We start from the raw sequence: 17,540 nt of genomic DNA on the forward strand, positions 1-17,540 counted from the left end.
GGGATTGCACAGCACTCCAGAGCTCATTATCACACACTGCCAGCACTGTCTGCATGTGTTTAAATGCAGCTGCCCTGCAAAGCTATTAGATTCATTTTAGAGGTTCCAGATGTGCTTTAATGACTCCTTTTTAGCTAAGGGGTGATGGCAGACATTTCTTCTCACATGGAAAGCAGCTCTTTTGGGATGATGGCTGGAGGTCAGCAAATGTCCCCTGGACCAAGCTGTCAGTATTTTATTGGAGAAACCCTGAAAGTGCTTCCCCTCATGCTGCCTCACCAGCACCCCACAGCAGCACCTACCAGGGCTGGGTCCCACCTGCAATTGCCCCCAGTACCTCCCACTTACCTGGCACCCACAGCCAGTGCCCACACCTTGCAGCAGGAGGCTGGCCCTTGCCACAGGCTACTGCCCTCCCCCAGCCTGTATATTTTCCTGTTTGCCTCTTACCTTTTGCACTGATCCCAGGAATAGGGACAGTAAGAGCCTGCAGGAGCCAGAAACCAACTTCTACTTGCAGACAGTTCGTGGTCTTCCCTGGGCTCACACCTTCGATTCCTCCAGGAGGGCTTGGAGCCTTGCATCCAGCCAAGGTTTGTTTCCAGGTGTGTACCGGGCTGGGGATGAAAGCAGGGGTGATGGCAAACGTTGCAGGGCTGAACTAATGAAGGAGAAGGGGGAGCAAGACTTTCACTAGACAGTTTTTGTTTGCTGTTGCAGTCACAACAGTTTTTGTCTGCTCTGTCAGACTGGGTATGAGCCCAAGGCAGCTGCATCTGGGAGGATAAACTTCACCGCATGTTGTTTGGGGTGGTTGCTGGGTTTTTCACTTCAAAATAGTATGGTATGTATATGGTGTGTGGAAGGGGACTAGATATGTACCCGGTGCTTTTGAGAAGTAGTTGTACCCTCAGTACAAGTGTTGTATTTTAGAGTAGAAGTGGGCAGTGATGGGTGGCCTGAGGGTTGGTGGGGAAAGAATTAAGATTTGTTAGGGGTTGCAGATGATGCATGCAGCTTGTGCATGACTGCAGATCCATCCCCAGAGCTCTACTTGCTTCTGGGCTGCTCTACTGTACCATCTCACGTCTAGCCTTGCATCATGCTGTGCTGTTGCACACATATCCAGGATCTGAAGGGACCAAATGAGTCTATCTTGTGCAATGCTCTGCTTTCCAGAAAGCTGTTGTCTGACCTACCCATCCCTGTAATGAACAGGCAGAGAAATGAGGTCAGGAGTTCCATTACCTTCTAATGTTGGAGGAGCTTTAATCGCTTTACAGAACTGGGAGGTGGGCAATGTGCTGTGCTAACTTCTGTTGCCAGTGTACAATAGGCTCTTCTGTGTGTCATCAGCTCCTGAGAAGTTGCTGCTGCAGTGTATTTTCTGAAGGTATAAATGCCTCTGAAGTCTCGGTTTCTGCTGCTTGGTTACTGATGCTCTTTGCAGCAATGTGAGAGAGAGATTGTTGGAGATGTTAGCTGGCTATAAATTAAAATACAGTTGTTTGATTTTGGAGAGCTGAGAAGATGGCAATGGGAGATAAGCATTTGTCATTTAACATCTACCTCTGCCTGCATGATACCACATTTTAACTCAGTAGGGAAGAGAGGTACCACTAGTCAAAGCAAACCAACTTGCCTACCTTGTATTGGAGGAAAAATCCCCACTGGGCTCCAAAGCTGAGAATCCTCTAGGTACATCACAGAAAATTGCCTCTTTGCTTTTTGGAAGTCTATGGGGGGCCACTGAAGCTCCACTGCTGGGACCCAGCCCAGCACAGCCCCAGGTGGAGCAGAGGCAGGGCTTTGGCTGCTGCTCCAACTGGTTCTGATCTCTGTGCAGAGGCACCTAGGTTGGGAGAGCAGTCTGCAGCCTGCCTTGCAACGCACAGACCCATGCTCCTCTGCCTTTCTTGGGAAATAGCCAGACATAAGTCAGTTCTGATGCTTATAAAGAAGACAGAAGTAATATTAAGTGCCAGATGCTCTGCAGTTGCTAATTGCTTTGCTTGAACTCAAATGTCAATTTGCAGCTCTGCAGAGATACCCTGTCACAGTCATACTTCCTCAGCAGGATGAATGCAACTGCCTCAGCACCCAGCTGGGCACTGCATGCTCTTCCAGCTGTTTGGCTTGGCCTCGCCACAGACCCAAAGCAGAGTCAGACCATGCATCACACAGACTCACAGGCTTGCATGTTGCAGCTATAATACTTCACAGCTCTAAGCTGTTTTTGGGTTTGGATTGTTTTTTCCCCACTGTGGAAGCCCCCGGCTACAAGTAGCAGCCCACCTATGCAAATACTTCCCTGGGGAAACTTTTGCTTAGAACAGCAGTAAGGCTGAAGGCATCCCAAGCAATTCCAGCCATCAGACAGGAAAGCAAACACTGTCCTAGGATCCTCCTGTCTGCACTAAGGTTGGATTGAAGGCATGCTGCTACACCTGAGAACCTGTTCATTTCAATTCTTGATGCTGTGGATCACAGCCAATGGGGCAGTGGCTCAGGTTCATCATTGACATTCAATGAAAGATGAGCTTGAGCAAAGCCAGCAGTACATCTGCACAGCTGGGAAACTTCGGTGTTAAAAATGAACTTGCACTGAGACCTCTACTTTTGCTTGGGAGGCACATTTGACCTGCCTAACGGGTGGAGAAGCAGCAACACACTTGAGAGCAGGATGTAGCTCAGGCTGTTATCAACCTTCAGGAATTCCCTCTGAATCACTGCCCATTGAGAGAGCTGCTGAACTGTTAACAAGTTTGCTCCAGGCCATTCTTAACACCAGGCAGAGAACTACTAATACTGCTCAGTGCATGCCCCCCAAAACATAGAGGGGATAGGAGGTGTAACCACCTGCCACACACTACAACTGTAAGGTGCTTACAGGGGTTGCAACCCGTGGCCAACAGATTTTGGGATGTTCACAATTTTACGTGGAGCTCTTCAGAGGAGCCCCACAAGGGACTGGGGCAGAGATGATGATTTGCAGCCCGTCAGCAGACATCTGCAGAGAGTGGGAACAAGGTTTTGAGGACATTATGACTTCCATCTGTCATGGGCTAGACGGTGATACAAACAGTTCTTCCCAGTCCTGTGTACTGCAGCTCTAAATGGATTTCAGTGGAGTTGAACAATGCTTGTGAAATGGTAGAAGAGACCTTTAGGCCTGCTGATGTTTCAGGAGAAGCTGTCTTTCTTGGGAACCAGAGTGTGCCTCTTCCCTCCCTCAGCATGTTATTCTGATGTGGCTGTGGAGATAGAGCCAGGCTGGCAACAAGTCATTGCAATGATTTATTAGCAGTTTTACATTTTACAGTGTTGACACATTCTATGCACTTAGGAGGAGTAATCTCAGATAAAGGTTTAATCTCCTTTTTCTCTTCCTTCCCTTATTAAAGGATCTGAAAACAGCTGTGAAAAGTGAATAGATTTTAACTATTGAGCTCAAGCTGCCAAGATGTTATTTCCTGTAGCTTTGACTCATGCAACTGAAGAAATGAGTTGGATCAGAATATTGTTTGTAGAGGGGATTTTGTCTCCCTCTGCCACCCCCAGGCTCATCTCTATTTAAAACCAAAATACCAAGGCATGCTCCCATGTGTGCTCATTTTTCCTGCTGGAAAGGCAGCTCATCTCCGGAAGCGCTCAGAATGCTGTGAATCTGAGCCCTCAAAAGCCTCCCTTGAGCTCCCCAAGGTCACTCACTCACCAAGAGTAGGAGTCTGGGTTCAGGTGGTGTGGACTGAAGCCATTTGTGTTGCTCAGGAATGTGTGATGAGGAAAGCAAAACTTTCTTCACGACAGTTATCATCCTGGGCTGAGCATCTGACTTTCAATGAGACCTGCCTTCAAATCCATGACTGCACAGCATGGAAATCTAGTAAAACAGTTTGGACAAATCTGGCGCTAAAATCAGCGTAGGTTGTATTAGCAATTAATTTTTACAAGTATTTTTTATCACATTCATGTCTAAATTGATGACATAATTCATTTAGCTGCCACAGAACAGAGTAAATTACTGCTCTCCACATGTGGGATAGGAGGTCACAAGATAAGTGTTCTTTTCTCATTTCCTTTATCTCAACATCTCCTTCTACACCATTTGTGCTGTAACAAGGCACAGACAATTCAGAGAAACCTCCAGACACTTCACATCCACTGCAGTGTTATTACCAGCAGCTGGAGGCTGTGTGCACAGCTAACATCCCTGTTACATGGAGGTCCTGCACAACAGCTATGTATCATTAATGCTGCCCTCACGCAGAGATGTAATTGCTGCCTGGGTCTTTTGGTGGCTTTGTGCCCAAGGGTTCATTTCATTCTTGATGTATTATAAATGAACATAACAGTACTTCTTACAAACAAAATAAAGCAAACCAACCAAAGAACAAAAAATAAAAACAAAACAAACAAACATTAAAAAAAAAAACAACACAAAACCACAACAGAACACTCATGCTGAAGAAGCTTTTGTTAACAGGCTGACCTGCTATCACATATTTAAAACTGTAGAAAGCACTGACAGCTGTCTTATGTTATTACAGGATTGCTGTCACAGAAGTCACCTTGAATAACAGTACCTTGATTCACACATGTTAAGGGCAAAAACAGGGAGAAACTGTTGTCTTAATTTTCCAGAGCTGTTTAAATTAGGCATTGTAATGAGACTGTCAGTCATGTTACCTGGCTGTTGAGGCTTTGGGACTGCAGTGGTGAAAGAGTTGTTCTTATTAAAAGATTCACAGCTGACATTAAAAAGGGAAAAGGACTCTTCAACTTCTTAGAATTAAAGAATCATTAAGGATTGCAAAAGACCTCTGGGATCACCTAGTCCAACCACCACTCCATCCCCGCCGTGCCCACTGCCCATGTCCCTCAGTGCCACATCCACATGGCTCCTGAGACCTCCAGGGACATTGAATCCACCACCTCCCTGGGCAGCCTTGAGATGAAATTTTTCCTAATACCCAACCTGAACCTCCCCTGGTGCAACTTGAGGCCATTCCCTTTCATCCTGTCACTATGACCTGACAGAAGAGGCCAACTCCCACCTCACCATGACCTCTGCTCAGGTGGTCGTAGAGAGTGATGAGGTCTGCCCTGAGTCTCAACTGAACAACCCCAGTTCCCTCAGCCACTCCCTATGACATTTGTGCTCCAGACCCTTCACAGCTTCGTTCCCTTTCTCTGGACATGCTCCAGAGACCCAGTGTCTTTCTTGTAGCGAGGGGCATTCTTGTAGAGGGCTGTCAGCACAGAAGGCTGTGGCTGGGAGGCTTTGGTTGTTCACTGCTTCTTGGTAGAGCCATCTCCTAATGCATTCCTGATCTGCAGCAATGCCAGTGAAAGTTCTCCTAATCAGACAATAAAACACAGGTTGCACAGCAATTTAGTTTGGAGGAGAAAGCACTGAACTGCCTAGGGGAGGCCTGTCTGCATATAAGAGGGAGGATAGAGGGAAAAGGTTTTCCTTGCGCATCAGTAGCAGCCACTGCCTGGTAGGCAGTTACTGCACACTCCCTGTAAACACCCTCCGTGGGCAAATGCCCAGTGGGAATTTACATTAAATAAGCTCTGGATAAATGTGTCTCAGATGTTTGGTTGTTCAATCTCTGCATGGTATATCCATACAAGGGTTGCAGAAGATAAAGCTCTTCAACAGAGGTGGATGTGTGACGCTTGCTGCAGGTACCAAATTATTTGCACTGTATATCAGGTACAGAAGTTTTGTTTCCAGATTCAGTTCTGGTATAGGAGAGAGGGGAAGCCAGGATAACAACCCTCTAAGCCAAAAGCAGCTGCTGCAGCATGGGAGTGAGCCACTCCTGGTGCCTGTGGGGCTTGGGGAAGAAGCCATGGGCTGTAGGCAGCAGGAGCGTAGGCCTGTGCCGGGTGGAATTTGTGGAGACTGAAGACTTTTGGTATCATGGAGGCTTTTTCAGACAAATATTTGCAAGGGATGGACACGTCCTCACTGGCTTTGCTTGGAAGGAGGAGGTAAGCAAGCCTCTCAGGCACTTTCTCAAGCCCTGACTCTCTTCATGTGCTGCGACAGCTTCCTTGTGGGGGGGAATAAGACAGACAGAGAGAATCACATCTTTGTCTAATGGCATGTTCCTGTTTTTCTTTTTTTCTTTTCTAGGGAAACAAGCAAGAAAGAAGTGCAAAGGACCGAAGAAAAAAGATGTTGGTGCTGTCTAATGACACAGCCCTGAGCATTCTCCTCTCCAAGCTGCTTCAAGACCACCTGGAGCAGACAAATAGCACTGCCCCCTCTACAGTTGGAAGCACTGGCGGCAGCCTGGAAATCATCTACGTGCTGATGATGGTCGGTCTCTTTGGGTTCTTCACAGTGGGAGTCATGGTGACCAATATCCGTGCTAGGAGGCTGGAGGACTCCCACAACCCCTACAACACGTACATTGCAACAGACATTTGGCACAAGAAGGACCAGGAATATTTTCAAGCAAAGCTTATAGAAAATTACAAGCTGTGCTGTGTCTTTGAAAACCAGCTGGCAGTAGAGCAGCCAAGCATACACATTCCTGAGGAGAAGTCTTCCTAGCCAAATGGGAGAAAGGACTGAACTTTGCATGGGGACAACCCAAGCAATATCTGCTATGAACGAGGCTAGCTCCCTTCCCACCTGCCAAGCTCCCGGTGCTGGCCTAGGACAGATTGAATTACAGAGGTGACAGTGAAGCTGATGGGTTTGTGATGGCTCCGGTGCTGCAAAGTTGCCTGATCACATTGTTTCAGTCTCTGTAAAGTCAGGGAAGGGGACACACCAATAGGAGTATCATCAATTCATCAGCTTCACCTGGTGAGAAATGCAGTTGTTCATGTTGCCAGCATGAATTCTTACAGTAGTCAATATACTTCAAAACAAACTGGATCAAGCATAAGCTAGAGTTATTAACAGCCAAGTATTGTTCAGGCAATTGTTTTCAAGTAAGACCATTGTCTTCCACGAAAATGTAGCAGAAAGATTTTCTTTGTATTTTTGAATAATTATTATATAAACTGTACAGTGTTATGGACGAGTAGTTTCTCTGAGAATCATGTAGCTTTTTGAGATAGAATTATTTTTTTTAAAGAATTTGCTTTATTTTTGCTGAAAACCATTTCTGTGAAAAAATGCAGAATTTGGAGGGAACGTTTTTAGTGACTGTCCTTAATTCACATTGTATACCACAGATAAGACTTGCAGAGTACTTACGTTTTTCCTTCTTGTGGATCCAGGTCGATCTCAGAAGCAATATCTACCTTTGTACATGGACTGAGTAACATACAGCGTTGTGAGTCTCAGTCACCTTTAATTATTGCAGAAGACCTAGGTGCTAGCCTTTGGTTGCAAAGTGAATTTCCACACTGTGAAAATTGGTTTCTCAAGATCTCTGCTATTTAGTCATGAAAGCAGCTTATCTACGTACCTAACTTGTAGCCCATGAGTTGTTTCTCTAGCTCCCAAGAGCAGCCCCCTTAGCACAGCTGTTTATTTCTGGAACTATCCCATGTGAGGAACCATGTCAGCAAGGTATTTCTGCCTGTGGCCCCCATATGCCCTCCTTACATGGACTGTGTACACCAAACTGCAGGGAGAAGGCAGCAGCTGAACTCTGCTGCTCTAGCAGCAAATATTGGCTGTCTCTGCTATCAGGCAGAAATATGGCTGCTCTGAACACTGCCTTGCTTAAAATAGCAACCTAGCCAGGTCAAATCCTGTTTTCTTGTATGGGATCAAAGAAGCAATGGTCTGGGCAGGAGGGGACGTTTTTTTTTTCTACTCTACAGATGTACATCTCATTTTTAGCTACCAGAGAGTGAGAAGAAATGGGAAAGGCTTGAAAAAAAGTCATGCAGAGCAGTTGCTTCCAAGGCAAGGCAAAGGCAGGGTGGGAGCAGATCACTACCAAATATTTGGATAGGCAAGGGATGCAAAGCACTGTACTTTCATTAAAGTATCATTCCAGCCATGTTTATCTTCCCATGATACTTAAACTTAGGACACTGAAAACACTGTGTATTTTTTAAAATGTATTTGTATGGTGCCTACCATTAAGCTGAGGGTGAGGGCAATGTTTTAAGTGTCTTGAACAGTTTGGAATGTATCTATCAGCTTAATTATCTCAGCCTTTGTCTCCTCTAGAGGAAGGTAGACCAAGCCAGGCTTTGGATAACTGCGAACTTCTTGACTTGGGCACTGTTTTTTTGGGTTCTTACCATGCAGTCTGTGTGCTGCTTCTACTTCCCGCGTTCTGTGAGAATGCAAATGCTCTCGCTTGTTGGTTATCTAGGTGTAGACCCACAAAGCATTGCTGAAAATGTTTAAACCTGCATTAAAAATGGCCTTCATTACATTAAAACCTTTGAACATTAAGCATTTCAAAAGGTCTGCCTCCTGCAGCTCTCCTTCCACTCCAAGTGCTTTCAGGTATTTTGGGCTGAGTCATTTGCTGGTGGCCTTATTTTAATAGGCCCAGTGTAGCTATTTGTGACAAGGTCATTGTCTGCATTACTTAGCTTCCACTTTTTTTTTTTTAATCTCTACCATTTTATTTATTTTAATAAGTGAGGAACCACTATGCCTTAGTCATAATGTTTTTCTCTGTAACCAGACTACAAAGCACCTTTCTATGTCACTTGTAGATTCCCACAGTGGACCTTCACATTACCTATCAGTCTTTCTCCTTCTTCCCATACATTTTTCACTTGTGAAAAAAAAACAATAAAATATTAATTACAAATGTTGCTTGTGGCCTTAGAAGTTTTTCTTCTGAGCTGTTTCATAAGCTTGCAGAAAGAGCACCGACTCTACCTGATGGGCACCCACTCACCCGTCACATTTCTACATCCTATTAATGAGGGCCAGGCCTGGGTGCTGGGATATGTCCCAGTACACCTCGATCAGGAGAAACAATAAAATGTCAGGCATAAATTCTTCACCTCAAATAAACTCGCAGGGTTTGCAGTTCACCAGGCAGCTTGACTCTGGTTCAGTACAACAAATGAGGAAGGGCTTTTGGCTCTGCACAAGGCCAAAACGAGCATCCTGGGATGCTCTGTTGATGCAGGTTTTTAAGGTTAGAAAGGATACTTTCGATCACAGGAGAGATAGAAGTCGGGTCAGCCTGGTCTCTCTGTATTCTTGAAAAAGGCTCCAAAATCCCTTTCTGGATCACGTATTAACGATTTTGGAGATGGGAAGTGCGAGCCAGCTGCAGCCTCCATTGCAGAGCATCCTTCAGGACTTCCACATAGCTTCCACTTCCTCTGTCATTACAACTAACTAATGCAGGAAGGCTGACACCGAGTCCATCCCTGACTTCATGCAATGAAAGCACAGGTTGGCCAAGGAGTACCTACAGATGTGTGATTAGTTCACTTGCTCATCACCTTTGCCATAGACAAAACCTATCACGTTGTTACCAATACAACAGTGATCATATTTTCTGGTTTTTTTTAAAATTTCTTATTTAATCAGAGAGGTGGAAGAAGCTTAAAGTCATTAGGCAAATGTTGCCTCAAATTCAAATTTTGTTGCTTAGGGGACATAAAATAGGCAAGGGAACTCTCAGAGGTTTATTTTTCTCCAGTCCACAATAGCTTAAGTCCCTGGCTTCATCACCTATGGCTTATTCCAGTTGGCAGCCTTTCCGCTCACTGGCCCAGTGAGCGTACCTCCAGGCATAGGTATTGCTCACTAGCTGTTTATGCTTTATATAAAAGGAATTATACACAAAAGGGCATTCTGAAACATGGAATTGTATAAAAATGGCATTCTGAGTTTAAGCTCTACTTTGTTAGCAGTGATGTGATGCTTGCACACAGAAAATCTTAACCAAAGGCAAAGAATTGATATAGCATGTGCTCTCTTGCATATATTTTGGAAAATTCTGTGGAGTTTCAGACTGACTTGGAAGTTATGTGCAACAAAAGCTACATGTAGAAGATATATGGATAACTGCAGTACAGCATAAATGTGGACAAGATTCTACGTTGTACCTCTGAGATGGACAGATCAGTCCTCATGCCTGAGAAGGAAGAAGCTCCAGGACAGTTGTAACTAGGTTATGAGACCATTGGTGGCCAAGGCGTTCCCTCTTCTTCCTTTTTCTGCCCTGGAAAGCTGGCTACATTGCTTAGACTGTGGTCAATGCTGTGATTGCTGCAGCTTCCCAGTCCCAAGCACATCTCTTTTGGCTGTGCTTGCAAAACTGTCACAGGAACATCACCTGTAGTTCCCCTACCAAAGAAGACCTTCACCAGCCATATACGGTGTGAGCTGCAGCATGCAGCAGGATGCAGCTGCCCTTCTCCAGCAGCATGCAGTCATTTGCCTGAATGGCAACATGTTCATCTGTTATATAAATATAAATCTGAGGATTTATTTGTATGGGATCATAGAATCACAGAATACTTAGAGTTGGAAGGGACCTTTAAAGGTCATCTAGTCCAACTCCCCTGCAATGAACAGGGACACCAATGCTAGATCAGGTGGTGCCTCACCTTAAAAGTTTCCAGGGATGGGGCATCCACATCTCTGGGCAACCTGTTTCAGTATATATAGATAGACAAATCTCAGCTTTAAGATGACTAGGTACTTGTTGTACATGTAAGAAATCCTTAGTGCTGATATGGGAGATCAAATCCCTAGTACTAAGAACTCCATGTGGAAAATGATTCATTGTCAAAGATAACTCCAATGCACAAGCTCGAAATGAGCTCCCCCACCTCACTTTATAGTTATCAGTGTTATCTTTATTAGCAGTTGGTTGGGTCAGACCTGCTATACCGGGAAACACACACAAAGACTAGCAGGAGGAAGCCGATAAAAATAGAAGATATGAGCAATCAGAAGTAAGCAGAACATTCTTTACAGCTGATAACTGAAATTATCTTATATCATATTTCTATGGTATCCTGTTTCAGTTTTACACGTCGTTATCGCTAAGCCAAACTCACTTGCTAATCTCCTTATCCAGCTGCAGCCATCAGCTGCGCATGTGAAACCTCTATGAAGCCTTTCTCAAGCAATTGCTCAAGGAACCAGCACAAATGCAATTGCTTTGCAGAGGAGGCTGGGAAAGGTCACGTTGTGTTTTACCAGTGAAACAGGCAGGATTGTTTTCCCTGAAACTGAAGCTGTCCTGTCTGCTTGGCTGGCCTTGTGGGCAGCTTCAAGTGGAAAAATGGTCCTACTCAACTGCCTTCCAATGGCAAGAAGCAAAGGCCCATAGCCTGCCAAAATACTCTAGCAAATAACTAAATTCATGGTAGTTCTAGGGCAGGGCTTGCAAGATTGCTTGCATTTTGAGGCAGCCCTCAACAGTGTTTTTGAATGTGCTTCAGATGAAAGAAAAGGTAAAATTCATATAAATCTTATGGAAAATGCGTAAGTACTAAATACAAAAGCGAACATGGTGGCCATCTGCTCTGATTTAGCAGAAGAAAGAATGATGATTCTCATGCAATACTTTCTCTAGTAGACCTGGATTTTCTGGTTGGGCTACAGTGCATTATTTTCACAGGCACACCCAGCTTTGCTGAAGTAATTCTTCCACTCAGTCTGCAAAACCCACACACAGGAGTAGGGTCACCAACCTTGCAAGACCTAAAGCCAAGCAAAACAAAATGTGGCACCTTAAGGTGAGAGCACTTCTTCTGAAAAATGCTTAACTCATTACAATAGCAGTTACAGAATGGGCACACATTGCACAGCTGATCTTCACAGCAATGCATTTGATTTTGACCAAGGTCCAGTTGGATTCTCATTCTGATGCTGTTTCGAAGTGCAGTAGCTTTCATACTTCTATACAAGAAAAACATGACTCATTAGTCCAGCTGTAAGCATTCATTCCGATTTGATCCCAAGGACTCAGAAGCGCATGATTACCCAATATGTTCATACTTCTCTCTTGGGCACAGCCTCATCCATAGTACTAATTCTGCCTCCCCATACTGGCATGTTTTCCATCTTCCAGTGTTTTATTCCATACCGCAGCCTATGGCCTTCAGACCTCCATCTCCATCTTCCCCACAGATCCACAGGTCCTTGCTCGGCAAAAATAAGTGTAACCCATCTGCCTTGGTCAAAAGAAGCCATATCAGCACAGGATCTAGCACATTGTTCCCTAAGTCTTAGCTCCTATTTCCTTTTTCCTTATGACCTCCAGCTTCCAGTGGCAACAGTTGATTCAGCAGCTGTTCTGGTTCATTGTTGTGCACATAAACCTCAAACCTGTGGTCTTTATTCAGGCCCATGGCAACAGCCAGCTTAGAAACCTCCAATTTGACATGACTTTTTGTCCTGGAAGTGTTTTCTTAAGCACTTTTTATTATTCGCTTCTCACCTAACAGTGAAAAAAGAATCTGGGAAAAAGGGTGCAGACAATAATCTCATGCCAGCTTTGCACCTGCAGGCCAGATCCCTTCTCCTGGTTACTGGAGCAGAGCTTGGCTTACAGATGCAGCTGCAGATCCACTTCCAGCAGCTCAGTTCCCTGGGCCTCAGGTGTGAATGTGGCCCTGGGCTGCATGCAGAGAGCAGAGGAACAAAGAGTCAAATCCTTTCCATCCTTCTGTCATTCAGTGGCTTGGGGCTGGGTGGGCATTGAGATCCCTTCCAAACCAAACTCCTCTGTGATTCTATGATCTCGTACTTCATCAGCAGTAGTCTGAGAGAGCATCCATCCAAATCCTGGCCTTGGGAAAGGGATTGTAGCAGAATGAAGAATGAAATTTCAATAAAGGTAAGCAAAAGAAAATACATTTGAATAAAGGTAATAGTGCTGCATGCTAATCAAATTTCCAGTGGTGTTGACAAACTGACTGCAGATCAGTGAAATAATTGAGCCTCCTATTTTATCTCCAAAATACAGAAATTACTAGGACCCTTGACACCACGTCCTGGAAATATCCAATATCCAAGCTGAGCTTGCTGGGACTCAGCAGGGAAACAGGAAGCCTTCAAATGAGTTTTGCTCTGTGCTCTCTGATATGAAGAAAAACACTTAAAAGCTTCTGCAGGCACTTTCAGGTCCTGTGCCACAAGACCAGAACCTTACCTCAATAGATCTTTTCCTGAATGTCTGTTTTAGAAACCAAACTTCAAGTGTTGCTGAGAAAGGACATTTCTCTGCATATTAGGCATGAATTGCTGAGTACCATAGGCTGGTGTGGCAAACTCCACATCTTTCTCACCTGTTCCATGAGCATTCACTGGTGTCACTACCTGGGAGAGGACATAGGTAGGTACACGTCATCACAAGGGCAGGCTGACCCAGCTCAGATTTCTGTCCTATTTTCTTCTGGTCTCCCATGAAACATGACCGCATCCGCCCTGACTGCACGGGGCAGCTCTCCTCCCCAGAGGCCCTTGTGGCTAAACTTGGGCACAGGCAGAGGTGGCAGTAACTGCTGGCAGTGCTGTCATTGTCTGCAGTGTGACTGGGTTACCATCCTCCAATTAGGATTCACCAGGATCAAAGACAAGGGCATCATCTGATTTTATGGTTCCCAAAAAGTATGAAGAATGTGTTATACAGTGAAAAGCGATCCTCTGTGGTCTGCGGGTGTACAAGAATGAGAACTACCTTGCCATGGTATGCATTGAGTGTTTTGCAGCACAGCACCTGGATGCCAAGGCAAAACCACAGCACAGACAATTGTTCAGCAAGTTAACTGCCAGTGAACCCATCCAGCAGCTGCTCACAGAGATCAACAGCCAAGTTAAAACACCAAACCTTACTGCCCTGCTCTCCTTCTAAAACAGCCAGGACCAAGTGCAGTAGGAGCATCGCAGCCATACCAGTGGCACCAGCTCTTTCTTTCTTCCAGATATAGGCAAATCTCTTCCCCCTCAAACTTCCTTCAATGAGAAGTGAAACAAGCAGGGTATTACCCTGCACCCTCTTTATTTACTCTCTTTATTTATCCACAGAAGTAGCTGGTGCTTTGGGGGGATCTTCAGAGAACTCATTAGCCTGTTAAAATTAAAAAAAAAAAAAAAAAAGTAGTAGAAAAGGGGTGTTGCAACCTGGCTGTGGTTTTATTAGATGTGTTTGCGTTGTTGTTACAGTTTCCACTCAACAAGGAGAGTGAGCACACACCTACTGCAGGGAGCAGACCAGTGTATACCAGTCAGTACATTGCTGCATGGATGCATACTTCTTGCCTCGTCTAAGGAAACACATTTAAACCCTAGAGCAGGTGTTTCAGGCTAACATATTTTATCTGGAACTCTTCAGGGCAGGGGGAAGTGGAAATCAGCAATTGCAGTGGCTGGGACAACATGGGGCAACCTGTCAAACTGCCTGCTGCTGTTGTGGGTGCCTCTCTAAATCATAGCCTGACACAAATGCATCTCCTCAACCAACACTTCTTTCTTCCATTTTTGGGAGTTTAGGGACACATTCTTGTTGGTTGTTACCAGCTGCCCACCTATTGGCTTTAGAAATGTCCAAATCAAGATCAGAGGAAGGCAACAAAAATGGCCCAAGGGATGGAACAACTCCCTTAGGAAGACAGGCTAAGAGCTGGGGTTGTTCAGCCTGGAGAAAAAAAAGACTCTTGGGAGACCTGACAGTGGCCTTTCAGCAATCTAAAGGGGAGGTGTAAGAAAGAAGGGAACAGACTCTTTAGCAGGGTCTGTTGTGATAGGATAAAGGGAAATGGTTTCAAACTAAAAGAGGGGAGGTTTAGACTGGATACAAAGAAGTTTTTACAGTAAGGGTGGTGAGGCAGTGGAACAGGTTGCCCAGAGAGGCAGTGGATGCCCCATCCCTGGAGACATTTAAGTCTGGATGGGCTCTGAGCACCTGATAGAGCTGTAGGTGTCCTTGTTCTTTGCAGGGAAGCTGGACTAGGTGACCGTTAAAGATCTCTTCCAACTTGAACAATTCTGTGATTCTATGAATATCCAGGAAGATCATCGTAACAAGTGGTCCAGAAATAAAGTCCTGACTGCTGATAATGCAGTAGAAAGAGTAAGCCCACCAGCACAGCTTCATCCCTCCCAGTGGCTGCATTCACAGGGCAGCAAAATGAATGTCTTTTCCCATGCTGTAAGCTCCCTCCTGCCCTCTTCTTCCATGCACTCAACTGATAGTTGAGTACAATCAGGAGTGAAACATGGGAGAAAAAAGGACTTTGTGAACTCTCATGGATATTATCAGCATTCACCACAGGTGACGTTGGTCTTCAGCACTACACTTGGTTTTCCTGATCTAGCTTTCCCCCTACAGAGAGAGAGGGCACTGCTCATCTTTCTTTGCCACCAGCAGCCAGCAGCCACCGCCGCGGGCTGGCTTGGGTTGTCTCAGGGTGATGTTGTCTTCAGTAAGAGCTCCTTAATGTGTAGCCTGTGGTGGAAACAGGATGTGAAGCACAGGATGGGCGTAGCAATTACTTTTATTGCTGTCCTGAAGGTGATACTATTCAAATCATATTACTGTGTGTATTGGCTAGGAGCCAAAAACGTGAACATTGGACCACAATAAATGTGGATCTTTTTGGTTCCCAGGTACAGAATTTTACTGCCAGTAGGTGAGTTGTGGGTGGCAAAACCTAGATGTGGCTCTGGTACAACCAGGTCCTGAAGCAGTTACAACTGCACAAAGACTGCACGTGAAATGAGTTAAGTGATAATGCAGCTGTCCTGTGGGATGCCTTGTTCTGAAGCACACTCTGTACTGAGAGGATGGGTCTCAGCAGCTCTCAATGCCTCCCAGTACAGCACTCAGACAGCGTAAGGATATGAAACTTTCTGGCAAGGGAAGAGTCTGAGAAGGGTGGGAGAGCACTGAAGACTGTGGAGGTCTGGAGGTATGCAGAAAGCTAAAAGCACTTAGGATGATCAGCCAAGAAATTTTGGAAAAACTACAAAAAAAGAATGAAAGTAAATTAACAAAAGGGAGCCTAAACCTCACTGCCTTAGACTTATCAACAGGATCACAGGCTTGAAAAGTGGGCCCATGAGAACCTAGTAAGGTTCAATAAGGCCTTGCACAAGGTCTTGGGACTGGACTTGGGACTGGACAGTTCTTGATATGAGTACAGACTGGGAGATAAACTCCAGGAGAGCAGCTGTGCCAAGAATGATGTCAGGGTCCTGCTGGACACGAGCTAGCAGTGTGCTCTTATAGCTCAAGATGCAAATGGTATCCTGGGCTACATCACAAGAGGGGCGACCAGCAGGGAGAGGGAAAGGATTGTCCTCTGCTCTGCCCTTGTGAGGCCCAATTTGGAGTACTGCATCCAGGCCCGGGGACCCCAAAACAAGAAGGACGGGGTGCTCTTGGAGTAGGTCAGAGAAAGGCACAAAGGTGATCAGAGGGCTGGAGCACCTCTCCTATGATGAAAGGTAGAAGAAGTTGGGATTGTTGGGCCTAGGGAAGAGAAGGGAGACCTCATTGCGATCTTTCAATACTTGAAAGGAAATTACAAGCAGGAGGGGGACCATGCAGTGCCATACAGTGAGTGGGCACATTAACTGCTGAGTAGACAGACACGACAGCACCTTGCTTCTTCCCCACAGTCCCTGTATATGAGCAGAGCTGCAACAATGTTTTGCAAAAACAGGGGTTCTGATGAGCTCTTTCACACGCCTACACTTGGGCACGGAGAGAGAGAAACAAAACACCAAAAAGCCAGTACTAGCCCAAGGCCTGTTACTGCAATAGCAAAATGAAAGCTCTGGCTCATCCTCAGCTGCAGAAGCTTGGGCAATGCGATCTGTGGCATGCTGTGACCTGTGCAAGTCTGCATGTACTGCCTTGAGATGAGTCCATTACCTGTACTTCCCACCCTCAGACTCCGCATCTTCCAGGAAGACAGGATGACTCGGCCAGCAACAAGTAAGGTGGAAGAAGGACATAGCAGATAGTTGCCCTGCTCATCCAGGGTACTTGGAAGGATTTTTCTACATGAAATAGCTCTATATTTGTAACAAATCCTCCTCAGCTCATGCCTGATTCTCTGCAGACTCAACGTAGTGCTCCTCCAGTACTGGCTCCTCTTGGTGCCGCTGCAGCACATCAGCTTCCTGAGCATTGTGCTTCTTGGCTTTCTTGTGCTTCCCTGAGACACATCAGGACCCTTTGGCCCCCAAGGAGGATTGCTGAGGAATGGGCATATCTCAGCTTCCCTGTCTTGAGGGTGGTTCGTTCCTGGAGCAAATTCATGTTGGTTTGTTTCTGCCAGGGCATGACCCAGATTTCTGGGGAGAGGAAGTCACAGGGCTTGTGTGCGAGGCATCATGTGGGGGTGAGATCCTCAGTACCCCAATGTCCTCAATGACCAGTACAGTTCTGTTGCTCATCTTAGATCCAGACATTCCTTCATCCCACTTCCTCCCAGACAGGCAGGTCACCTTGGCTCAACAGGAAATATTGATTGAAGATATGATCCACGTTATATACCACAGGGATGACAGCGTGGAAAACAAGTTTGCATGCTGCAGAGGAAAGTGTGCATCGGAGATGCATCAAGTTCAAAGCTCACCTGGACTTGTCAGGTGCTTCAATAGCACATTG

The 17,540-nt window shown here is 45.6% G+C and overlaps 1 protein-coding gene across 2 annotated transcripts; it reads left to right on the forward strand.

Annotated features, from left to right (window-relative positions):
- Nucleotides 1–434: 434 nt before the first annotated feature.
- KCNE1 (potassium voltage-gated channel subfamily E regulatory subunit 1) lies at nt 435–8,753 on the forward strand. Of its 2 annotated transcripts, none has more exons than XM_052674112.1 (2): nt 435–605; nt 6,149–8,753. In XM_052674112.1, the coding sequence occupies exon 2, from the start codon at nt 6,191–6,193 to the stop codon at nt 6,569–6,571; it is 381 nt and encodes a 126-aa protein (XP_052530072.1). In that variant the 5' UTR covers nt 435–605; nt 6,149–6,190; the 3' UTR covers nt 6,572–8,753. The 2 variants fall into 2 exon arrangements, with proteins under 2 accessions (XP_052530072.1, XP_052530071.1); XM_052674111.1 differs by having other exon boundaries at nt 502–593.
- Nucleotides 8,754–17,540: the final 8,787 nt, after the last annotated feature.

The sequence above is a fragment of the Tympanuchus pallidicinctus genome, unplaced genomic scaffold (assembly GCF_026119805.1).
Source record: "Tympanuchus pallidicinctus isolate F22 unplaced genomic scaffold, pur_lepc_1.0 scaffold14, whole genome shotgun sequence".
Lineage (NCBI taxonomy): Eukaryota > Metazoa > Chordata > Aves > Galliformes > Phasianidae > Tympanuchus > Tympanuchus pallidicinctus.